Source organism: Vombatus ursinus, unplaced genomic scaffold (genome assembly GCF_900497805.2).
Source record: "Vombatus ursinus unplaced genomic scaffold, bare-nosed wombat genome assembly UNPS02014798.1, whole genome shotgun sequence".
Lineage (NCBI taxonomy): Eukaryota > Metazoa > Chordata > Mammalia > Diprotodontia > Vombatidae > Vombatus > Vombatus ursinus.
Genome location: NW_020954576.1, coordinates 71,963,364 through 71,989,971, shown reverse-complemented (window position 1 = coordinate 71,989,971; position 26,608 = coordinate 71,963,364). Strand labels below are relative to the sequence as shown.

General features: G+C 36.1%; 1 protein-coding gene across 1 annotated transcript in view; it reads left to right on the top strand.

Annotated features, from left to right (window-relative positions):
* Positions 1 to 2,065: 2,065 nt before the first annotated feature.
* LOC114050241 (fumarate hydratase, mitochondrial) overlaps positions 2,066 to 26,608 on the top strand; it is a 31,155-nt gene continuing 6,612 nt past the window's right edge. The window contains exons 1-8 of the mRNA XM_027871888.1: positions 2,066 to 2,248; positions 8,520 to 8,654; positions 13,577 to 13,687; positions 16,510 to 16,686; positions 18,686 to 18,868; positions 21,498 to 21,663; positions 22,843 to 23,046; positions 24,282 to 24,409. Coding sequence (XP_027727689.1) covers positions 2,081 to 2,248; positions 8,520 to 8,654; positions 13,577 to 13,687; positions 16,510 to 16,686; positions 18,686 to 18,868; positions 21,498 to 21,663; positions 22,843 to 23,046; positions 24,282 to 24,409 — 1,272 coding nt within the window. The 5' untranslated portion in view covers positions 2,066 to 2,080. The remainder of the gene's footprint in view (positions 2,249 to 8,519; positions 8,655 to 13,576; positions 13,688 to 16,509; positions 16,687 to 18,685; positions 18,869 to 21,497; positions 21,664 to 22,842; positions 23,047 to 24,281; positions 24,410 to 26,608) is intronic.

Below are 26,608 nucleotides of genomic sequence, written 5' to 3'. Positions count from 1 at the left end.
ACTTATTCCAAAGATCTGTGTATCTTTTGTAAGATATGTTTTTCAACTATTATTAACCAATAAGATCAAAAATAAAAATAAATTGAACTTTGAATCAGACCTTTGGATAGCTGTACCACAAAGAATTAAATCAAGATTTTAAAAAGTAATGAATGAATAAAAAAGTATATATTAAGTGCTCACTATATGTCAAGCACTGTGCTAAGAATTAGTGATACAAATTCAAAAAGGCAGTCTCTGCTCTCTAATTTGGGAAGACTACACACATAGGAGAGTTCAGCTGCAGGATGTATGGAAAGGACACCTATGGATGCAGCTAGTGGACCACTGACAAGACACAGGAGGTTAGGCATCAAGATGTCGGCTTCCTGAGAAGTGGCTTACCACCACTGGAAGTGTATGTGTGGGGAGTAGATCTAAGGGTTAGAGTGCAGAAGGAAAGAATTTTCTGTCACATTGTATTCACTCAAAATATCATCATAAACAATATTTTAGTAAGATTAAAAAAGGCTTTTGCATCATTACTTTCAAAATATTTCTTATACTTTTAAATTCTATTTTTGTGTGCTTCATAATGTACATAATTGTTAGTATAGTAGTAGATATTGCGGTCACATACTCAAAAACCTCTTGCTTATAGGGGTACTTGACCAAAAAAGTTTGGAGAACCCAACTCTAAAATTCCTTCTAGCTTTTAAATTCTATAATCCTTTGTTCATAGGGCTGAAGTGCAGAACTCAACAACAAGGAAAAAAGGCTGTTAATGGAGTATTAACAGCTGGCCCATACCTAAGGTTAGTTTTGAACCTGATCTTGGTAGATGTGGCTGTCCAGCCTTGTTATTTTTTCAAACATTTTACGTCAAGAAAAGTTGTTGACGAGAAAAATTCTTGGAGCTGAGACATAAACAATTTCAACGGAGATCAACAAAAGGGGAATTATACCTTAGAAGCTCACAGGAATGGCAAAGTATTTGGACTGGTTAAGATAAGACAGTCAAAAGGCAAGACCAGGAAGACAAAAGATTCTACTTCTCCAATATCCTTGTGATTTCATATCTATCTGTCTATCTATCTATCTATCCATATACACATACATATACACATACACATGTATATATACATCTATACATCATATATACCATATATACTTCTACCAGATATATTTAAAGTACATACACAGGTACCAGATGCATCAGCAACTCCTCTGCTGAGTTGCCTAGAACACTGAGAGGCTAATGGTATTATGAGAATAAACCAAGGGTGTCCTGGACCCTTGTTGGATGTGCATTGGGGAGGGGAATGGGAAAAGAGATGATTCTGAGGTTATGGTGTTGGAAGGAAGGTTCTTTAGTTAAAATAAAGTCCTGTACTTCTGGAAGAAGTTGGAATTTTAGCTGTACTGTGCACTGGGAGCTTGTTCTTCAGGTCTGCCTCCTGTAAACAGCATGAAGATAAATACAGGTTTCCTCTATTTCCCAGTGGCGGTCAGGCCTGATCAGGGGCCAGGACAAAATGGTCTTCTTCAAAAAGGCAATGTTAGGTAGGTTTCTGTTTTCCAGCATTCCCAACCACGAGCATAATTTAAAAGTTTCAAGGCATTTTCATTAACTTCCGGTCAATCAATAAACATTCATTAAGCATTAAGCCAGACACTGTGCTAAACCCTGGGGATGCAAAGGTCAAAGACAGTTTCCCCCCCACTCTCATAAAAGCATCCTTTTTCTTAAGAGGAAAATAAAAAGGAAAAAAGAAAAAAGTCATAGATAAAATCCAGTAAAAAAAGCAATGAACTGAACAAATTTCCTGAATGACTGGCACTACTCCTAGAGCTCCACTTCTGGCTAAAACATGACTCTCTCCTCCCTTCCTCTCTCCTCTCCAAAACTACTTCTTCCAACTCCCACAATTCCTAGGGCTACTCCAGACGCAAATTAGAGGAGGGATGGGGAAACCGCCACTAAACCCACCCTCTCTTTTAATTGGTCAATAAGAATTAGTCCCGCCTCACGGGCCTGGAACGGGGTTCCGTATTGGGTGAGAAGAAGAAGAGAGGCGACGTGGGCGGGGTAAGACTGCCGATGGGGAGGCGTGGTCCAGGTTCCCTGAAATCGTCCCTTAGCGCGCCAGGCACCATGTACCGTTCACTCCGGATCTTCCTCCTGCCTAGCAGGCTTTTGCAGCCCTCTCCTCCAGGCCCCGCGTGCGCCGCCTGCGCCCTGCAGCGGCCTCCGATCGCCGTTCGAATGGTGAGGGTCGTCTGCTGCTTTTCTGTTCCCGCTGCCGTCCCCGGGGTTAGCCCGCAGTGACCTTCAGCCTCTCCCCCGACCCATTGGCTGAGCCGGGCCAGGACAGGCCAGGCCGGAGGCCTGAAGTCGGGGCTACGAGCTAGGGGAGAAGGTTAGGTTGCACTCTGCGTTCCCTTCTCACGACCAGGGTTGAGGATGGTGGGGTTTTTTCTCCGACACCTTCCGGTGCATGGTCCCAGGGGCCTTAGGAGCGGGGAGTGTGTGCGCATGCGCTGTAGTGTAGGGCTCGTCGGTGCACACAGATCCTCGCGCTGCTCTGTCCTTCCTGATTTCCTCATCTGTAAAATGGGGACAGTTATAGTAATGATAATAGCACCTACTTCCCAGAGGTGTTGTGAGAATCAAATGAGATAATATTTGTAAAGTACTTTGCAATCCTATGTAAATGCTAGCCATTTATATTGTTATTATTTTAGACTTACTGCTAGGCTCTTGGGGTTTTCCCTTTCTTGCCCATTCTTGCACACATCTCTATCCTTCTCCCTGAAAAACCTGAGATTTTATCTGGATGATGCACAACAATATGTGGTGGTGCTTAGGGTTCTGGTTTCTACAGCCCAGGGTTGCTAAGTGACCTACCAGGAAGTGTCTTTCCAAGACCTGGACCTGGGAGCTTGAGTCAGAGCTCCTGGGTTGCAGCATGGGCCTTTAGGGAACAAGTGTGTGATGATATTATCATTATTTGGTGCCCTCTATTTTTCTGATCTGATGGAGGAGGCAAAAAAATCCCCAAAAAACACCTCCCCCACCCCCACCCCAGCCCCACATGCTGTGACCTGGGTTTAAAGCCCAGCATATGTAGAATAAAAGTATTTTGTGGCCCAGAGTACTGGACTTGGAGTCAGGAAGACTGGAGTTCACATATGGCCTCATATACTCATTCACTGTGTGATTCTGGGCGAGTCACTTAACCTCTGTGCCTTGGTTTCCTCATCTGCAAAATAGGTATAATAATAGTATTTACCTCCCAAGGTGGTTGTGAAACTCAATTGAGGTAATATTTGCAAAGTGCTTTACAGACCTTAAAGTGCTACATAAATACTGGCTCCTGTCATGACTTTCACAGTATTACTGACTTTAAAGGAACTTGATTACAATAATTTTGACTGCTTGAAAGAACTAGTTGTAATTCATAGTGGTGATGTCATGATAGTGTTGTTTTTATACATGAGATCATGTAAAATGTTTTGTAGTTTTGAAGTTTTATATAACTGTAAAAGCTGTTATTACTGGGAAGAAAATTCAATGAAAGAGGAGTTTAAAGTTCCAAGTCTAAGCAATAGCTACTACTGATTTGTTTCAATGAGTCCTTTTCATTTTTTTTTAGTTTCTTCATTTATAATTTAAAATATTGACAATATAGCCTTAAAAAAACCAAAATATTTATCAAAAGAATGTTGATATTGTATGCAATCTCAGGTGCATATAAAAAATTTTATGTTATTTGCTCCCTGAGAGCCAGGACTGTCTTTTGCCTTTCTTTGTATCCCAACATTTACTTAGCACAGTGCCTGGAACATAGAGGCATAAGTGCTTGTTGACTGACCGACTCTAACAGCATCTATATTTTCTGGGATGTTTCATTAAAGAAGTGTGTGTGATAATCAGAAAAAGGACTGTGGAGTCAGAATACAGATGGAAGCATACTATTTGCTCTCCTTTTCTTTTTTTTGTTTTGTTTGGTTTCTTCTTTCTCATGGTTTCTCCCATTGGTTCTAATTCTTTACAACATAACTAATGTGAAAATATGTTTAATATAAATGTATATGTAGAGTCTATATCAGATTGCGTGCGGTCTTGAGGAATGGGAGAAATTTAGAACTCAAAATCTTATGGAAGTAAATATAAAATAAATAAACAAATAACATTTTTTAAAAAGTATGTGTGAGAATCTGTTGAAATTGCTTTTTTCTCTGTGACTTGGTGGCATCATTTGTGATAGAATGCACTGGGCTGTTTTTTCTAGTTCACTGTTCTACAGTCTCACCTCTCATTAGCTTTCAAGCCCATTGCATTTATGGATCAGACATAAAGCTAGATCTCTACTTGGAGGTCATCTAGTTTAACCCTCTTTTTTTATAGCTGAGGAAAACTGAAACCCAGAGTTGTTGCAACTTGCCCAGCCACACAGGTAATAATTAATAGAACCAATTTAAACTCAATCTCTGTGACTTAAGAATATTAAAGTCCATCTTGGCCTATTTCCTACTAGTTTTGAGTAGAACCAGGAGAGTGATTACCTGGATAAGTAACTGAAGGATTTAAGGACTCCCCTATTCTCGAGTGTGCTGTTATTAACAGACCTTAAATGAAGAAAACTTGTTGACTTTCTCCCTACTCTTGTTATAAAGACTCTTACCTAGTAGGTAAACAAGTTACCAGTTTAAAATCAATAATGTCTGACCCACAGAAGTATTACTTGTGTTTATTTCCTAACTGCTGCTTACAAGCTGTTCCCATAGCCTCTTAACCTCTCCGAACTCATTTCATCATTAGTAAAATGAGGATAATACTTGAACTTTGTAAACTATAAAGCATTATACAAGTGATAAAGATGAATTATTACTAGGGTTTCCTTTGTAATGATTCATATTATCCAGATTTTTTTTTTGTGATTCCTTTTTTTTTTAGGCATAAAGTCCACATCTAATAATTTTGATGACAGTGTTATTTGCTTTAAGAAGCATAGAACTTTTTAAAGCTGGAAAGGATCTTAGAAATTATCTAGTTGATGTCTTTCTTTTTTATATTTTATATGCCTAGGATTTTTATGGGTGTTCAAGTATTCAGAAAACACTAAATTTCCCCAATTTTGAATTTGGAAAATATATGCATATGTGTGTGTGTTTGAATTGTGCTATCTGTCCAGATCCCATTTTGCATTAAAGTATGTAAATGCTGTTGAACCCCAAAGTACTCAATTTAGACCAATATAAAATTATGTATAATAAAACAACATTAGACCAATGTTCCAGTTTAGCAGTTGTCAGACCTTTTGATCTCAGGACCCCTTTATACTTTTAAAATTATTGAAGATCCCAAAGGGCTTTTGTTTATATGGATTATATCTACTGATATTTACCATAATAGAAATTAAAACTGATCATTTAAAAATATTCATAAACATAATAAACCCCTTTTATGGTAACAAAATATTTTTATGAAAAATAACTTTTTAAAACAAAAATTTAAGAAGAAGACTGGTATTTCATATATTTTTGCAAATTGTCTAGTGTAATATAAAACAGCTGGATTCTTATATCTACTTCTGCATTGCATCTGTTGTAACATTTTTTTAATAGTATTTTGTTTTTTCCCAATTACGTGTCAAGGCAGTTTTTAGCAGTCATTTTTACAAGATTTTGAGTTCCAAATATTTCTCTCTCCCTCCCTTTACCTATTCTTGAAATGGTAGACAGTTTGATATAGGCTATACATGTGCTATCATGTAAAGCATTTCCATATTAGTCACAGTTGTGAAGGAAAAAACAGATCAAAAGTAAATCATGAAAAAGAATAATGTAAGTGAAAAAAGTATGCTTCGATCTGCTTTCAGAGTCTATCAGTTCATTATCTGGATGTGAATAGCATTTTCCGTTGTGAGTCCTTTGTACTCATCTTGGATGATTGTTTTGCTGAGAGGAGCTAAGTCATTCATAGTTGATCATCACACGGTGTTGTTGGTGTTGTATACAATGCTTTACTGGTTCTGCTCATTTCAGTTTGCATCAGTTCTTACAAGTCTTTCCAGGTTTTTTTAGAAATCTGCCTGCTCATCATTTCTCATTGCACTATAGTATTCCATTACACTCATATACCACTTGGTGGTCCATTTTCCCAATTTATGGACATCCCCTCAATTTCTAGTATTTTGCCACCATGAAAAGGGCTGCTATAAATATTTGCACATTTAGGTACTTTTCCTTTTTTTATAATCACTTTGAGATGCAGACCTAGTAGTAGTATTGCTAGATCAAAGGGTATGCACAGTTTGGTTGCCCTTTAGGCATCGTTTCAAATTGCTCTCCAGAATGACTAGATCAGTTCACAGCCCTACCAACCACACATTAGTGTCCCAATTTTCCCACATTCTCTCCAACATTTACATTTTCCTTTTTTGTCATATTAGCCAATTTGATAGTTGTGAGGTGGTACCTCAGAGTAGTTTTAATTCTCATTTTTCTAATGAAAAGTGATTTAGAGCACTTCTTCATGTGCTTCTATATAGCTTTGATTTCTTCATCGGAAAGCTTCCTGTTCATGTCCTTTGACCATTTATCAATTTGGGAATGGCTTGTATTCTTATGAATGTGACTCAGTTCTCTATATTTGAGAAATTAGGCCTTTATCAGAGACACTTGCTGTAAAGATTGTTTCCCAACTTTCTGCTTTCCTTCTAATATTGGTTGCATTGGTTTTGTTTGTGCAAAAGCTTTTTAATTTAATAAAATCAAAATTATTTTACATTTTGTAATGTTCTCTGTATTTTGCTTGGTCATGAGTTCTTCCCTTCTCTATAGATCTGACAGGTAGATTCTTCCTTGCTCTTTTAATTTGCTTATGGTGTCACCCTTAATGTCTAAATCATGTACCCATTTTGACCTTATCTTAGTATATGGTGTAAGATGTTGGTCTGTACCTAGTTAGTTTCCCAGTGTACTCCTCTTTCTCATCCCTTAATTATTTTTATGTCATTCTCTCAAATTTGCCTTATACTTGTGCCCTCTGTCTATTTATGTTCCTTCTAGCTGCACTATTAATGGTACATTTTTAAGAATTATAAGTATCGTCTTCCATGTAGGGATGTAAATAGTTTAGTTCTATTGAATCCCTTACATTTTCTTTTCCTCTTTAAGGCTTTCTTGGGTCTTGTGTTGAAGGTCAGATTTTTTATTTAATTCTTTTCTTGTCCTTGTGAAAGCTTGAAGTCCTTCTATTTCATTGAATTGTTGTTCAGTTGTTTTTCAGTCATGTCCAACTCTTCATGACTCTACTTGGGCTTTTCTTGGCAAAGATATTGGAATGGTTTGCCATTTCGTTCTCCAGCTTGTTTTGTAGATGAGGAAACTGCAGCAAGCAGGGTTAAGTGACTTGCCGAGAGTCACATATCTAGTAAGTGTCTGAGGCTGGATTTGAAGTCAGGTCTTCCTGACTCCAGGCCCAGGCTTTTACCTGCTGCCTCAGTGTAGCTCATAAACTTTCAGGCCCTAGGAGCAAAATTATTTTTCTTATTAAAAGTTACTTTGATATGTCACTGAATCACATCATCAGATTTATAAACATTAACTATAGACATGTATGGGCAAGCCAGACATTTCACATAGTTTTTTGAAATCTCCTGCCTAGAAAGGAAACTAGTATCATATCTAGATTCCAGATTTTTATTCTGTAATTGGAGTCAGAGGGGTGGCATAGTGGATAGAGTGCTGGACTTGAAGTCAGGAAGATCTTAGTTCAAATCCTGCCTCAGATGTGTAATAGATGAGCAACCTTGGGCAAGTTACTTAATTGGCCTCAGCTACAGTCCTTGCTTTTTAATGCATACACCTTACTCCTTTGGAATTTGTTATGTTTATATCCTCACCTATTCTACCCTCCCTATTCTTCCACCCCCTTCCCTGCCTATTTCCTTGTTGAGTTTTATGTGTGTGTGTGTGTAGTTGAGTTTGTGGGATACCCACTTCTCCCACCCCTTCCTCTTCCTCCATGTTTGAAAACTCCCAGCTCTGTCCTTATTCTGGGAGACGGTGATTTCTCTTCAGTTCTTTATTTCCTTCAAATGGGGATAGTAATGGTACTTCCCTCTCAGGGATATACAACTACACTTTTCTTTAAATTCTGGGGAATTTTTCCTGTTTGGGTTTTTTTGAAAAAGACAAAGTAGAATGAGAGGCAGTTCTCTTCATAATGTTAATTGGTCAAAGCACAATTGATAGGCAGGCTGCCTTTTGACTTTTTTCTTTCCAGTGTGCCTATGCATCTTGTTCTTATTTTGACAAAAATATTTTGAATGTGAACTTTGAAATATAAGAAATACTTCTGAAATTATTCACAAAATGGTAAACTAGGTGTAAGAGTGAACAAGACAGAATTTAAATGTAATTTCAAGCCTTTTCTGACTTGTAAAAGTGATGTCTTTACTCCTAACAGTTGATTTTATTATTTACAATATTGTCTTCTAACCCATATATCTGATAATCTTTTTCCTTAGGCAAGCCAAGACTCATTCCGGATTGAGTATGATACTTTTGGCGAACTCAAAGTCCCAAGTGATAAGTATTATGGTGCCCAGACAGTGAGATCTACATTAAATTTTAAGATTGGAGGTGTAACAGAAAGGATGCCAGTGAGTAACTTTTGTTGGAAGATTATTATCATAATTTGAACTGAAAAGCTATTAGGATTGTTAAACTTAAGATGTTTAAGATCTGTTTCTCTCCATTCAAATAAAAGAAGTTGGAGCTTTCTAAAATTTAATATCATGGTGTGTTTTACATATGCATAATGATGTCAAGAATTATAGAATCTTAGAATTGAAAGGGACCTCTCAGAGCCTTAGAGGCGGGAGTGCATCACAGCATTGGGCCAGTCAGTGCAAAGGCACATCATCAGGAGATGGCATGTCGTATACAGAGAATCCCTGCCAGGGTGATACAAATAAAATGGAAAGTGAGTGATTGAGATTAAGGTAAAATAAGACTGAGAAGATAGATGGGAGCCCAATTAAGTAAGTGGAGTCTGTATGTTATACTAGAGACAATAAGGAACCACCATAAAGACTTGAGTAAAGGAGTGACAGGGTTAAATCTGTGCTTTAGACGTCTCAGTCTATTAGCTTTGTGGAGAGTGGATTGGAGGAAAGAAACTCGAAGCCTGGGGACTCATTAGGAAGCTACAATAATATCATAAGGGGTAATGAATACTATGAAAAACTTTTTGAAGTCCTGAACTTGGTTGGCAGCTCTGTGAGGGAATGGATGTGAGCGTTGCTCTAGAGATAAAGTTGACGAGACTTTGCAGGTGATTTGAGAAGTGAGAGAGGCAAAAGAATCAAAATGACTCATCTATGAAGGTGTAGACAAACCATTGACTAATTAAAGTAAATGTCAAAATCACTTCAGTACTAGGAGAAAAGCTGAAACATGGGGAGATACCACTGTGCAGTTATAGTTGTACCAGTCCTTTGTAGCCATCCATCCAGGCCATCTTGCAAACCTCACTGGAAAGATGGTAGCGTCCTTAACAGAAATAGGGAAATTGAGAGGAGGGATAGATATAGGAGAAAGTATCACTTCTTTCTTTGATATGTTGAGTTTAAAATGCACATGGGACATCATAGTGCTGTGGAAGGCGCACTGGGTCTGGACTTAGAGGAATTGGGCTGAAATCCTAGGTTTGCCACTTAACTATCTAGGTGACCTTGGAAACATTACTTCTCTGGGCCCCAATTTCCTGATCTGTAAAATAAGGAGTTGGACTAGATGACCTCCACAGTTCCTTCCAGCTCTAAATCTATAGCCCTAGAAAAATATACGCACATGAAGATGTTAAGCAGGCACTTGGTAATGAGGGACTACTGGAGAATATAAAATTTAAACAGTGAATCACATTATAAATGAAATAGGAAGACAAAGAAGTTGCAGCTGAATGGAAAGATCATTCACAGATGCTCTATTGGACTATTCTAGAACAGTTTTATCCAGTTCTGTTGCATGATGATGAAAACAGACCACCGTAAGGACAATAATAGATTTGTTTTCAAATTTTCTATTATTATTCTCTACTTTTGTCTTGGAATGGTCTGATTTAATTCATCCTCAACCTAAGCTCTCTACAAACTCATATAGAGACATATAAAAAAGTTGGAAGATTTGGTTTCATCATGTGCCTGAGGACAACAAAAAATATTTCCTGAGATACTGGGAATCTTCATGATAAGCATAAGCGACAAGACCACCATGAAGCTTGTATGAATGTCCATTGCAGAGGATGAGAGGTTCAGAAATTCCATGTAGAACTTGACCGTGTCTTCCAAAAGCATATCAATACATACATTAATATTCAGTGTGTGATTTGGTGGTTTTAGGAGAGGTTAGTGAAAAATAGGTTGGAAGGTAAAGTTCATTGTTAAGAAAAAAAGAGAAACTAAAAGCTAGTAGACTATGTTACAGTAGCCTTGAGTCTACATATACTACATACCCTCTTTTAGAATAGAAATGGAAAGCATTGGATAGAGTGAGCACCGACCACAGCCACAAAAAGTGAAAATGACTTGTGAAATGACTGGTTCCTAATATCATCTATTAACATATAGACAAACCATCGACTTATTAAAGTAAATGTCAAAATCACTTTAGTGCAAGGGGAAAGGCTGAAATATGGGAAGGTGCCTCTGTGCAATTACATTTGCATCAATCCTTTGTAGCCATCCACCCAGGCCATCTTGCTATATGCCCTGCTCCTCTTCTCTCATCTTTACACCTCTTACTTTAGGCATAGTAATCAAATAAATTGTAGCATTGCTTCATGTAAGAGCATGCTAATTGACCACCTGTGGATTACCTCTCTACTGCTGTACTCCTATAGACCAAAACTCTTGGCCATAGATCCCCTAGGTATTCTGTCTCTCTTATTAGAATCTAAGTTCCTTGAGGGCAGAAACTGTCTTGCTTTTCTATATTTTATCCCCAACACTTAGTATAGTGCCTGGCACATAGTGAGCTCTTAATAAATGCTTTAAAATTTATTTATCCACCCTATTTATTTAAAAAAACAAAACAAAAAACTTGGCACTGAAAAATGAGAAAGAGGTAAAGGAAAAGACATTGCCACTACTTATCACTGTCTCCTACAGAAATTTAACTCATATAAATTAATCACCACAATAGGGAGAATAAAACAACTAACAAACCACCTCAGCTAGCAGGGTCTCCTTATCAAGAGGAGGCATGTAGCAGCCAAGGGAACAATAATTTAGATTGCAGGTTCATTTGTAAAACATTATGAAAGGGAATCTTTAGATTACAGTTAATGGCTGCCTCAAAAAACAATACTCAAAGAACAATGAAGAAAAAAAATGAGTCTGTAGAGAGCTTAGTTTGAGGATGAATTAGATCATTCCAAGACAAAAGTAGAGAATAATAATAAATAGAAAATTTGAAAATAAATCTATTATTGTCCTTACAGTGGTCTGTTTTCATCATCATGACCATAGAACTGCCCAAAACTATTTTGGAATAGTCCAAAAGTATTTGGCCTAATATCAAGGTCCTAAATAATGCTATATGATGTAATAATAATAATAGCGAGCATTTACATAGCAGTTTAAAGTTTGCAAAGTACTTTACAAATATTATCTCATTTGATCCTCACAATAATTCTGGTAGATAGGTATTATTGTTAGCTGCATTTCACAGATGAGGAAACTAAGGCAGATATGAGGAAATAGAAATGACATTTAGAAAAAATTATAAAGATCAGCTAGACTGGACAAGTTATATCCGCAGTTAGCTAGCTAGAAGAGATGTCTCCTGGCAACAACAGATTCTTGGAAACATTTTGAGGGATTGATTTTCAACATACTTGAAAAAAGGAACAAGTGGAAAGAATCAGATTTACACCATCCCACCCCACTGGGGGGAAAAAAAGCAGTGATAAAGAAGATAATTTCTGTCCCATATATCTACTTTCTTATCTTGATAAAATCTTTATGAGAACAACCATGGACATATCAAGGATATCCTTGATGAACATATGGAAAGAGAACAGTCAGACTTTCACAAACAGTTTTACATAGCAGATACATCTTGAGTCACACAATTTACTGAATGTTATAGAAGTTTATGAGCTCCTACTGTGCACTATTTTTAATTTCCTTCCTAGGAATGAATAGAGGAATCTTAGTTCAAAGACCTTTTGACTATCATTATCAGATGAGATAGAAAATACAAGTATGTTTTTAAGATGTTTGTCTCTGTAGCTGTCTTAAATGGAGGCCAGGTGGGAAAAGTATAAATGGTGATGTCATTCAGATGCCCTTATGAATGATATTGTACCAAGAACTAGAATAACACAGGACCTCAAAAAAATTAACTACTGCTCAAACTTGGTCAAGGAATAAATAAAGCCTATTGCATAAACCATGACATGGAATTGGAAGTGCAGTCTGTTGAATTTGCTTATCAATACCTTTATCTCAGACAGACGCTGCAAATGGACACGGACTTGGACTCTGAACTGAGTAAGAGAAAGAGAAGTGGGCTCTTGCATTTTGGACATCGTGCAGTTCTTTCCATTGTAGGATGCTTCTCAAAACAAACATCATCTTTTAAATACCAGAGTTTTCCTGGTAGTGATATGTGGAAACCAAGAGAGAGTATCCAGAAAGAGTTAAGGCCATTAGTATCAGAAGTTACCAAGAAGTCAAGAAAGATAAGGATGGAGAAAAGACCATAGAATTTAGAAATTCAGAAATTATTACCTTGGAAAGAGCCATTGCAGTATAGAGGTAAAAATCAAAAGCCAGATTTTAGGCTGTTGAGAGGTGAGTAGGAGGTAAGGGAGTAGAGACAGTAAGTGTAGATGACTTTTTCAAAGATTCTACCTGTGAAAAGGGAGGTGAGATACAGGATCATAGCTCAAGAGGATGGTAAGGAACACCATTTTCAAGATCAAAATTGTGGGTCAATAGAGAGATACACAGTGGGCATAAAAAGCTATAGCATATTTCTAACAGGGACCTGTGCATAAAAAGTGGCATAGAAGATGTCATCTGGGAAATATATGATCAGGAAATGAAGTGGGTCACATCATGAGAGAGGGGTAACAGATGGATAGCCAAAGTATTCACAAAATATTAAAAGATCTAATAGAAGGCCTCTAGTATATTCAGTGTGTTCTTTCTGGAGGATTTATGGGAGGACATAGATTAAAATCACCCAGGATGAGAAGGGGTAGATGAGTTCTGTACCATTGTGGGGAATAAACACATTGATAAAATCAGCTATTGAAGCATATGAACAACTTTTGGGGGGGTGAAGAGATACATATATTAGATTCTTTTAAAAAAAAAAGCAATCGTTTTGCATACTTGTACAAGTAAGCTCATTATTATGATCTGTCATTGGTTATATACCAACTATAATCTTTATCTTCTAAGTATATTTGAAATTATCTTGATATTAATTTTATTACTGACCTCAGTTTTTAAACCTGCATAACCAATAAACATAATGGGCATTTTGAGAAACACTCTAAATATAATTACAGATCCCAGTCATAAAAGCCTTTGGCATCTTCAAGAGGGCAGCTGCTGAAGTAAACCAGGATTATGGCCTTGATCCAAAGATTGCTGGTGCAATTATAAAGGCGGCAGATGAGGTAGGAGGTGCTAAATGTTTCTTTTATATCATCAGACCTATACCAGATTCTGTTAATGATTTTTTTTTAAATCTGCATAGATTGGGGGAAGGCCACTATGGAGCATTATTTTGCGAAGATAAATTTTTTTAAAAAACAGTATGACTTGTTTTCCTGGGTCAGGACATGGTTTTGCAGTTTCGTTTTTGCTTTTTTTCTTTCCCAATGGTAGTTTTGCCTGGTGTTGTGGTTAAGCTTTTATTTTTTAGCCTCCAGACCTTCTTTCTTTAACTTTAAGATTTTAGTAACTATGAAAAAAACTTACTTGGATATTATGCTTTTAATAACAAATCACATCACATGATATTTCGCAAAAATGCTTTCCTCACAGCAATAATTTAATGCTGTTGTTATCATCTCTTTTTACAGATGAGGAAACTGAGGTTCAGAGATTTTTCTTACATTGAATCAGAAAGGTTAAGTGATAGGCCCAGTCACCTGGCTAGTAAGTGTTTTGATGAGAATTTGAATCCAGAGTTTTTTGTGGCTCCCAAGTTAAGTGTATTTTTCACTGATAATTTCTTTTTCCTTGTATTTTCTTATCTAAAGAATTGATTGCTTTAAGTAATGAACTTCTCCAGTTATTTATTTGTCTTTTTTAAACTAGGAGGAGTATATAGTTAATGTTAAAAAATATATGCAAACTCAAATTAATCTAAAGCATGGATATCGCCAGCTTCTAGCATAGGCAGCTGCCAAATGCTGGGCATCTATTAGGTGACCCATGAGATGAAGAAATACCTATCCATGATTTACCATTCAAGTTACTAGTATACTGTTATGCTGACCCTAATTGATCTATCCGTCGGGTTTCAATCTAGCAGCTAAAAACAAATATGCCTGTGCTGAAAAAATGAATCTCAGCCTTAACAGGTAGGGTATCTCTTTCTTAATTGACTAGACCTTATAGATGCAGAAATGGTAGGGTTTTTTTTATTTGTTTGAATTTACTTGTTTCAAATTTGCAACACTGCAGTAATTGTACTATTTAGGAAAATTAGGGTTTATGTTTTAAAATATTTGTAGAATACAGTATTAATGCTTCTGTGGCCCTGATTCGCCTACAAATTCTCAACTTTTTTTTAAAAATTAATTTATTTTTAGCTTTTTTTAACTTTTGAGTTCTAAATTCTCCCACCACTCCCTTCCCCACCCACTAAGAATGCATGCATTATGAAATCCATTATACATGCGTAGTAGTCATGCAAAACATATTTCCATATTAGCCATGTTGCCAAAAAATGGCAAGAAAAAAAGTGGAAAAACAATCTGCTTCATTCTGCACTCGTAGTCCATCACTTCTCTCTCTGGGTGTTTATTCATCGTGAGTTCTTTAGAATTGTTGTGGATCATTGTATTGATCAGAGTAGGTAAGTCTTTCACTGTTGATCATTCTTACAATATTGTTACTTTCACCTGCAAATTCTAAAATTAAATAAGGCAGACCATATAGTCTGGTCTATAGATAAACAAGAATCTCCTCTACTTCAGGTGGTTTCCATCCTTGACAAGAATGAAGGCTTCTTTTAAGTATATTTTTTGAAAATTGTGGACCCCCACATGATAGAAATTAGGTTGTATTGGTATCTGATGACTGAGAATATGTATAACAGCAAAAAAATCACTAAATTTAGTCAATACTTTAAAGTGCACCTATATAATGACAACAGAGATCACATTTGAAAACAGTAATAGATGTAATATGTGCCTAATGTTCACTTTATAAAAAGAATGTTTGCTTATTTTTATTTACCTATGGACTATGTGGACTTTTTGTCATAACCCTGTAGCACCTCGGGGTCTGCTGCTGATAAACTCAGAATCGTTGCTCTCTGTGCTTCTCAACAGAAGAGAGAAAGGCATTCCCTGCTAAGGATGCCCATTCTACTCTTGTTCGACTTTGATTTTTTAATAATCTTTTTTCTTCTATTAAGTCAAAATCTTCCTTTTTGCAACTCCCATTGATTGCTCTTAGTTTTCCTTGTGTTCAAGCAGAGTAAGTCTGATGCCCCTTCCATGACAGCCATTTGAGCACTTGAAGACAGTTATGACCCCTCTAAGTCTCTTGTTCATGTCCCAAGGTCATAGAATCATAGAACTTAGATCTGGAAGGGACTTCGGAGGTCTCTCATTTTACAGATGAGGAAACCGAGGCCCAGAGATATTAAATAACTTGCTCAAGGGTCCATAGTAAAAGTAGCAGAGCCAGGATTCAAATCTAAATCCTCTGGATCTAAATCCAGCCCCCTTTCTACTGTGCTTTCCTGCCTCCATTCTTCAGCTTCTCCTCATATTGCATGGTCTCCAGGGCCCTCAGCATCCTGACCATCCTTTTTTGGAAACAGATGTCAGTCCTTTCTAAAATGGGGCACCTACTTCTGAAAACAATGCTCCAGATGTTGTCTGGCCTGGAAAGAATACAGTGGACTTATCAACTCCCTCCTTTTGGACACTATGCTTCTCTTAATGCAGCCTAAGATTGTGTTAGCTTTTTGGATTGGCACATTTCACAGTTTACTTATTTTGAACTTTCATACCAGGAAAGTCTGAAGTCATTTCAGTTTATCAGCATTTAACATACATGTTGTGTGACATAAGTTACACTGAGGAAGGGAAAAGGGAAGGAGCATAGGTAACAGTTGAGAAAAAAGATAAGCTTACTTATAACAAATAAGGAATTTATAAATAATAGTTAATAGACTCAGAATGAAAAATAGGCAAAATTTTTGGCATGTAATTGTGTTTTTAAAAATTAATCTTTTTTTTTTTTTAACTTTTTACAGGTAATAGATGGCAAATTAAATGACCATTTTCCTCTTGTGGTGTGGCAGACTGGGTCTGGAACCCAAACAAATATGAATGTCAATGAAGTTATTAGCAATAGAGCAATTGAAATATTAGGAGGAAAACTGGGGAGCAAGGATCCTGTGCATCCTAACGATCATGTCAATAAAAGCCAGGTTAGTATATAGTTTCAACTTTTTTCTTTTATTGTAAGGTGAAAGGAATAGCACACGTTCTTTGGAAAGCAAAAGTTAAGCCTCTTTAAAAACAAAGTAGGTTATGTTACTCATTTGTTTTAATAAGAAGACTTCTCATTAGGTATCTTTTTTTGAAACATTAGTCTTGATTGTATTTTTCTCAGATTTCCTAGAAATCATTTTTTGGGGGGAATGATGCATTTTTGCATACAAATTCAACGTCTTGAAGATGTTCTAAACACAATGAAAGTTAGATTAATCTTTTAAATTAGAGGCAGCCACAGTGATGCCTTCGACCCTGGGTTGCTGTGTGATTCTGTGAATCACTTCATATTCTTTGCTGTTGCAGGAAAAGGTGCCAACTTTCACTGGAAGAGGGAGTTCTCTTTTTCAGTGAAATCATAGATCCAGTCTCTATTCCTTTTAAATTGTCATTTAAGCAGTTCCTATTTTCAAATTCCTTACTTTATAGAACTTTAGAAAGGAAGCTGTCATGTTTCTTTTGGAACAGATATAAAATTTAGAAAGGGATGTGGGAGAGGGGGAGAGAGGATAGAAGTATGACACTGTCCCTCTTCTCCGTTACCTTTCCATTTCAGTGTTTTCTCTCTTTCTTCCTGGAGAGTTATTTAGTTTGATGGGCGGGGATACTATTTTAGGTAAATTGAGTACACTTTAGGGGCAGAACTTACTTTCCAAAGCACATTTTTTATAAATTTTTTAAATTTTAAACTTAAATACAAAATAAGAAAAGAAAAAAGAAACAAATGTTAGAACTAAAATAATGCAAAATAAGAAAAGCATTGTCATGTACACAGCAGAACATGAGAGAGGATTCAAAATATATAGCAATAAATTTCAATTTCAAGAAAGCCTATATAATAAATCTCCACATTGTGTTGAGAGCTGTCCATCTTTTGTTTGCTTCCTTGTAAGTTTTCTTTTGTTCTCTCTGCCGTGTACTTTTTACTTTGTTCTTTTCCCCTCTTCCTCCCCCCCACATACATTTTTTTATGTTTGTTTATGTATTATTGTCACTGATATAAAATTGGTAAAATATTTAATGGAATTTTAAAATAGAATACTAGTTAAAATGGAAAATGTTATAAAATGGCAAAAAGGCATTTATACACTCACCCTCATCCATACATGTGTATTAAGCAATACAACTTTGTTTGGATCAAAAAAGGCAGACCTGTTAAAGTTTAAATTATGTGTACACACATTTTCCTTTTCTTGGCTTCTGTTGGTAATGTACCAGTACAAGAGGTTACAATACAGGTTGGGAAGATTTTCTAAAAATCAGCACTTAGAAACCACCACTTTAGTGAAGAAATGTAGTTACCATATCCCTTGTTGAAGGAGCAGGGAACATCAGATTGCAAAGTCAGCTCTTCCTTTATCTCAGTTTTGCTTTGGGTGGGTATGGAGATGTCTTTTTTTTTTCTTTAAAAATTACTTCTGCAGTGTTGTGATTTTTAATATTCTTTGGATACTTAAAGGATATTTAAAATAAGCCTTTAAATTAAACGTCATAGCTCTAATTTTTAAAATTTAAGATTTGTATTTAGTATTTTTGAAATAGAATTAATACACAGAGACATCAACTACTCTTTGTTTCTTTGGTATTGTCTATCAAATACTTCAGTGTGAACCTATCTCAGATCTTTCCATTTTAGACTTGATTCTAGAGCAGGTCAGTCTTAAGCAATTGAATTAGAGTGAGACTTAAAAGAAACAGAAAGAATCATGTGACCTAAGAAGTTGATACCTAGTGAGTGGTACAATGGAAGGAACAACTCACCAGATTATTCCTTCTGTGTTGATCTCCTACCATTGGTAGATGGTCAGTTAAACGTGAATAAATTTTAGGTGGGCTTAGATTTGTGTAGTGATACATTGCATTTCCTCAGTAACTCAATACTTCAGGTATTTTTTTTCTGTACTTCTGATTTTAACTTTCTTTTTTTTTAAACAGAGCTCAAATGACAGTTTTCCCACAGCAATGCATATTGCTGCTGCAACAGAAGTCCACGAAGTATTATTACCTGGACTGCAGAAGCTTCATGATGCTCTAGATGCCAAGTCCAAAGAATTTTCCCAGATAATTAAAATTGGGCGTACTCATACACAGGATGCTGTTCCGCTTACTCTTGGGCAGGTAAGACATCAACAACAAAAAAATGTATTCATTAAGAAGATTTGTAAATGCATGATACTGCTAAAATATTTTGTAGTACTTAGTTATCACTGTATTTAAGTTAACATTATTTCAGAGGCTTTATATAGCAATTTATACAATTCATTAGCAAAGAGTTCTGCTTTTGCATTTATAGTCAGTAAGAAGTTCTTAGATATTAATCCATTTGCTACTTGAGACATTTCTGTGATCTCTTTCTTTACTGAGTAGGTTAAAGATAAGCATCCTTTTTATTTTGTTTATTTTAGCTCAGTCTTACTTTGTGTACTATTCTGTCCACATGTGGAAGGATAAGCACTTTCCAATTTGCTAGGTTATCTTCATATGCCTACAAATATTTACTGGATGTGAGGGATATGAAAGTATAAAGCACGAGCTTCTAAGTTTAAAGATAATTTAGAGGTTAGAATCCTAGTTTGGATGGGCAAGATACTTAACCTCTTTGCCCCCTATATTTCCTCATCTGCGAAATGAAAAGTCTTCACAAGATGATCTAAGATGTCTTCCTGTTTTGTGTTCCATGATTCTGTGATTCAGAATCACTGCTCTCAAAAGGCTTATAATAATTTGAGAGAGAATTAAATGTGTGTGTGTGTGTGTGTGTGTGTATGCACACACATTTTACCATATAGTTGCATATGTCCAATGAATAACTGGCATTATAAGCTACCTATTAGAAGTTCATAGGTAAAAGAAACAGGAAGGAAAGGAGTGGATGTTAATTATGAAAATTTCTTAAAGTACTTCTTTCTCACCATCCAGATGGTGCTAAGCAATAGTATATGAGAGAGAGAGAGAGATATCTCTAAGGTGTTATTTCAGTGCCTAATCATGGCATGGTGCCTGGCAAACAGTGGTCACTTAATAAATGCTTGTGGACTGACTAAAATTACCCTGAGTTCTCAGAGGCTGCAGCAGCAGAATGGAAGTTCTGGTAGGTCCTACCTACTTCTCGGAAAGATTTTGATTGTGGGTAGGTTTGTTGCCCTAGGACTGGCTTAGCTGACTGCATGGAGGCTCATTATCTGAAGGCTGGCCATTAGGTGATGGATTTTTAACTGCAGTAGCTTATAAAGATAATTTCCTATGATACATAAGGGTTGTAATCTACATTGTTAGAGGATGTACCCATGCCAACGAAATTATGGATCTTTGAAGTTTTTAAGTTGTCTTTAGTTTATTAAGTTGAGATCCAATTCAAGTGGCATATGAAGAACATGTTTTTCTTGTGTGTGTCAGATATTGAAAATGCTTACATTAAAAACTCCTGCTTTGTTAGGCTATTATTCTGCTTTTTTTTATCAATAATCATCATCCATGTTTAGAGATTGTACACTACTGTCTTCTTTGCTGGATTTCTTATTATCAACAGTTTCAATAGATGATTGCTCTTATAATACCATCTACATTTTTTTTGGAAATACTGTATATATTATTACTATGAAAAAAAGTGAAATTGGCAGATAATGCACCAGAGATGAGGGAGTTAAAGTGGCTACCGTCATTACCATACAGATCTGGAACTTCATCACCCAATCTTGTCATATTTTATATGTCAATTATAGTACTAATTGAGTGTTCCTGCTTTTCTGTATTTGTTTGAAGATAGAAATATTTGAAAGGAATATGATGGAGGTAACTTTTAGTAGGTAGAGAAAAAGATTGCAAATTCAGACTATTTTTTCTCTAATACCAATTTGTGGTGTTGGCCTAGTTATTAAGCCTCTCTTTCAATATAAAAATGTGCCAAGACTCACCAGTTAATTTTTGCCCTAGTATATTCAGTAAATTGTCACAGGCTATGTTTCCATACTATCCCTTCTCACTTCTAATTCTTAGAATCCATAATTTCTTTAAAGCTCAAGTCAAAGCCACCTCAAATATAAGGCCTTTCCTGATTTCCCTAATCTCCCTCTACCCCAATTGCTAGTGCCACCCTCTGCCCCCAAATTACTTACAAGAAAGTATAATCTCCTTGAAGTCAAGGATTTTAATTTATCTCCTGTGCCTAGCAGAGCTCCTGACACATTGTAAGTGCTTAAATGCTGGGTTCTTATTGATTGATTTGTTTAACCTAATAGATTTGAATTAAAAATTAAAATGTAATTTTGTAGATATAAAGAAAAAGATTATGATTTAGTGGAAAGAGCATTGGATTTGCAATTAATTGACCTCAGTTTGTTTTCAGTGCCTCAGTTTCCTAACCTGTAAAATGAATGGGTTGAAATAAATGATTTCTAAAATTTCTTCCTGTTCAAAATCATGTAAACTATTAGTTTATCCATTTTATTTTTAGTTTTCTATGTCAAGTTTATTTTTGTTCTCTTTTCTTTGGACTATGAAACCTTTTATAATTTTAGCAGTGAATTTGTTCCGCAACATAAGAATTCTTGCACTTCCTCTCTTCCTCATTAAAAAAAAAAAAACTTTACTGATCAAAGTAACTGGAATAGCCTAAGATTTGGTAGAAAAATTCTGTAAAGTTTGTTTGAAAGCCAGATCTATATGTGTAATGCTATTAGGGTAGACTGCAGAAAAGATTTAGTATTTATCTTATGTTATTTTTACTTTGATTTCTCTGCCTTCAAAGGAATTTAGTGCTTATGTTCAACAGCTAAAATATGGAATGGCAAGAATCAAAGCAGCCTTACCAGGAGTATATGAGTTAGCTGCTGGAGGCACTGCAGTTGGTACAGGACTAAACACCAGAATTGGCTTTGCGGAAAAGGTGGCTGCAAAGGTGGCCACCCTTACAGGTGAGGGAATGAATGTGGGACTGAACATTGGCTTATGTTGTGCCAGTCTGAGCGGTTGTTGCTTTTGCTTATTATGTTATGTTATTAGTACATCAATGTTTACCATTTTTTCTTGACTGCTTCCTAATTTCAAGTTCTAATAAATGTATTAAGGACCTGTGTTAGCCACCTCAGAAGATATTAATGAGAATCCTCTTCATTTTTAATCTTCTTTTTATGAGGACTTAGAAAATTTAATTAACATCTACTTGTGAAAACTACATTAACTCTATTATAATAGTTATTCAGTTTATATTTCTCATAAGGATTTTTTTCCCCAAGCTTCAAAGGAGAGTGGGATGATAGGTGAACTTGGAATTCTGTTTGTGCTGTAAATGTGGTGTTTTCGATGCTAGTTAGTAATTGCTTAGTTTCTTTTCTATTTTCTCATCTCATATCTTAAATTTCCTTTACAGTGTTATTCCCTCCCTTGTTAAAGAAAAGGGGGCACTGTGAATTAATTTATGCTTCCAAATTCTATATGTTCTGTTGTTGCTTGTTACTATACAGTTCTGTGACAAGCATTAAATCAAAGCCAGTCTCATAAATAAAAGGAATAAATAGTAGCCATGTGATACATTTTTAAGAGTATAGAAAAATCTGCTTTACAGACAATGTTTTCCCCTACTGGCCTTCCTAAGCTTGTCTTTTACTCAGTAGCAGTCTCCAGAGAACCTTTTTTTTTTTAAAAATGCAAGTAGTATTTGGTGGTTGGGGAAGTGTGGCGCATGATAACTCATGAACCATTGTTACTCTTAACAGATTCATTTATCATATTAGTATAGTGTATAGTGGAATTCTGAGGGAAGGACATTTAGTTCAATCCAGTTTTGAGGGAGAAAAAGATTAGCTGACAAGGATTAATTCCAAGGTGAACCCTGGACCCCATCGTTCTGCTAGATGTACCTAGGGGTGGTATGAAGCACCTGAGGTATACCTATAACCAACACTGGTTGAAGCATATCTATATATCACCTGTTTAGCTGTTTGAAATGAGATAATTCTCTAATATTTTGAGATCTTATTTCTGGTCACATTTTGACTTTTTGGAGAGAATTACATCTTGATTTAGCTTGCCTGTACTGATTAAAAAGATATTCCATCTTAAGTCATTCTTTTTCTTCTCCTCCTTTTTCTTAGGTTTGCCTTTTGTTACTGCTCCAAATAAATTTGAAGCATTGGCTGCTCACGATGCTCTAGTTGAACTGAGTGGTGCCATGAACACTATTGCCTGTAGCCTAATGAAGATAGCAAATGATATTCGTTTTCTGGGTTCTGGTCCTCGCTCAGGCCTAGGAGAGCTGATCTTACCTGAGAATGAACCAGGAAGCAGTATCATGCCAGGTAACAAACTAGTGGCAAAATTTCAGTTCAGCTTTTTAATTTGTCTTTTTATTGCCCACATTATTATTAGAAGCAGTAACCATGTAATTCAAAAAGTGATGAGGCAAGAGATGCATAAAGTTTCTATTAGGATGTTTTGCTACGGTATGAAACTTCGAAGAGAAACTGTTCAAAGCATTTACTCATTTACTTTGTCATGCTATGGAAAGACCTTCCAAGGGTGCTGTAAGCCGAGCCTCCCATTGCATCATGGTGAAATTTATCAAGATACTGTATAAGCTACTATTGGAGATTTCTGCGTGATGAATAATTGCAACAGTCTAAAAGGGGTTGTGGCAGTCTAAACTGGCTTGTAAATGTCTAAGCCACTGTGACCCTTAGCCATGGCCTTGACTAATTTCTTGTCCCACTGGGAAGTAGTGTTTGAAGCCGCTGGCTACTTTTGTTGTGTTACTGATTCTGCACTAATGTGAGGGTCTCATCTTTGTTATATATTTTAAAAACTTTTAGAATTATGTCTACATTTTTCATTTCAAATTATTTGACTTAAAAAAATCTTACAACAAATATCAAATACCTATCTTGTGAAAAGCATTATTATGCTCTGCATAGCCTCCTGCCCTCAAGGAATGGAGTACAATCTAATGAGAAGGGAGAGAATATGATACAGTGTATGCTGTAAAGGCAACTAGGTGGTGCAGTGGATAGAGAACCAGGCCTGGAGTCTGGAAGACCTGAGTTCAAATTTGGCCTCTGACACTTATTAGCTATGTGACTCTGGGCAAATCATTTAACCCTGTTTGCCTCAGTTTCCTCATCTGTAAAATGAGATGGAGAAGGAAATCACAAACCACTTCAGTGTCTTTGCCAAGAAAACCTCAAATAGGGTCATGAAGAGTCAAGCATGATTGAACTGACTCAACAGCAACATGCTATAATGGGGGTAGAACTAGACAAGTTACTATGATAAATTTTAGGGAGGAAGGTTCAGGGAAGGCTTCATATAGGAGGTAGCATCTGAGTTGGGCCATGAGGGAGGAAGGGGATTTCAACAGACAGTTCGGTCAAGAAACTCTTTGAAACATAGAGGAGGAATATGACATGAGCAAAGGCTTAACGAGCTAAGAGAGGGCAAGATAAGAAGGGGACTAGCAAAGGAGATAACACATAATATAACCATTGTTGTGTTAGAAATTACTCTTTCATTGGCAGCGTTTTTCTTTCTCTTTTTAAAGGAAAAGTGAACCCTACCCAGTGTGAGGCTGTTACCATGGTTGCAGCACAAGTAATGGGAAATCATGTTGCTGTTACAGTTGGAGGCAGCAATGGACATTTTGAGTTGAATGTTTTCAAACCAATGATAGTAAGCTTTAAATTTAATCTTTAATGTATCTTGATTTTAAAAGGCATTTATCTTGGTATATCTCTTTCACAGATTATTCCTGAAATGCCATATTATATACTCAGGAAAAAAATACAGCTTAGATACTAAAAGAGTATTATTGTTAAACAATTAGTCCTAGGTATCAATGTTGGTGTCTTGTACATAATTCAAGTGACTTGATGATATTTTAACGCCTTGGAACAATGTTCCAATGCATCCAGTTAGCATAATTATATTTAGTATAGTTTAAAAATATTTTAGATGAGTCATATTCACATCTAGGGCCTTTAAATATTTAGTGCTATGTATGTAGTATGTGTTCTGTAAATACAACTCATTTTTAAAAGTCTAGTTGATATAAAGATAATTGGCCACTTACATAGCACTTAAGGGTTGCAAATCTCTTTACATATATTATCTTTTTTGATCTTCACAACAGCTTGATATGGTTGGTACTGTGAGTATTTTCCCCATTTTATGAGGAGGAAACTGAGGATCAGAGGTACTGACTCATGTAACCCTCTTGGGCTGTTAACTTGCTTTATAATCCTGGACAAGCTTTTTTATTTCCATATACTATTCAGTTTATAAAGTATAAGGATGTTAATGCCAACTATTACAAGATAATCATGGAACATACCAAATAATATCTCAAGAACTTCATAAACATAAAATAACCTGATATGTTCACATTCTCATTTGCCAAATAATTTAAATTTAACCTGAATTTTCTGGCATAAAGACTTGTATTTGTTTGATATAGAAAAATTTTTAAATTGAATTACATTGGGAAGCATGACCTTTGGTCATAACTCATAATTTATCTTCACTATTTAAAATACTTCTAAAAAGTAAATCACTAAGGGTTTGCCATCAAGTCTTAATTATTCTTCTCTGAAAGTGCTCATATTCAATGCACTATTCTTTCAAAACATACCTTCTGCTAAAGGTGGTTCAGAAAAAAATATTCCCCATACCCGATCTGGACAAAAAAAGGAAATTATGAACCCTTAGTTTACAGTAGCAAATAGGGATTTGGTGACAAAATCTCAAGTCTTCTTTGAGTACTTAGGACTATAATTGATGTGTATCACCCATTCACTTTTAATTTGTAAAATATTCTAAGATTTTTTGTGAAATTCAGTATATTAAGGATCTCTGATTTCATCCATGTAGGTGTTCCTTCTAGCATTACAGATTGCAACCCTTCCATATTGTAGCAGACAATTTTCTTGAATTTCTGTGGTCAAAACTTTATCATCACCTTGGGCCTTAGGCAACAGATATAAATCTATTGTGGGGCCTATAGTAAGACCAAAGCTTAGGAGCACTTGCCAGGGCTTATGTTTCCCTGACAAGGCATTTGAAAACCCAGGGGTGCTTTGATACCAGGAAGTGTAATTGTGGTAGAATTCTGGAGATTTGTGAAAGATACCATTGTATAAACAGAGTAGCAGTTTTGTTACGTGAATCTGACTTGGGCCAATCATAGGATGTATTTGGCCTGATTTTTCCCAAAAGATTCTATCAAGGTTTCGCCACTTAACTCTTGGCTAACAGCACCCAACACAATCCAGAAGAAAAAGATTTTGACCACATTCATTCATATAGTCCATTTACACCTCAGTATAAATTTCTTAGCAGAATACGTAAAAGCTCCCTTCCTCTCCTAATAATTCAATCAGGTGCACACACACATACCCAAAAAAAATTTTTTTTTTAATCCAAAGTAAGTCTTTTACTTTGATTCCTTTCTCCTATCACATTTTCTGTTTATTTTGTTTGCCTGCAGTTATGAGGAAACAGCAGCCTTTCTGAGTTAGGATTCCGTTGATTCTGGTCCTTTACAACTTGAAACTGTTTAGGTATCTTTTCAATATGTGTGTCCCACCTTAAAGAAAAAACATCATAGTTCTTTAGTTTTCTGAAGTCTTTATACTAGGTCTCTGCTGCCAAGGCTACATCTTCTCCCAGAGTATATTTTATTAGCCATTGCTGAATCTCTATCAGAGAAAGCAAAAGTTATGAGGCAAAGCAGGATTTCTACTGAAGAATTCCTGCCAGGATTTTGTGAAATGAGGGTGTGTGTGTGTGTGTGTGTGTGTGTGTGTGTGTGTGTGTGGGTGTGTGGGTGTGTGTGTGTGTGTGTGTGTGTGTGTGTGTGTGTGTGTGTGTGTG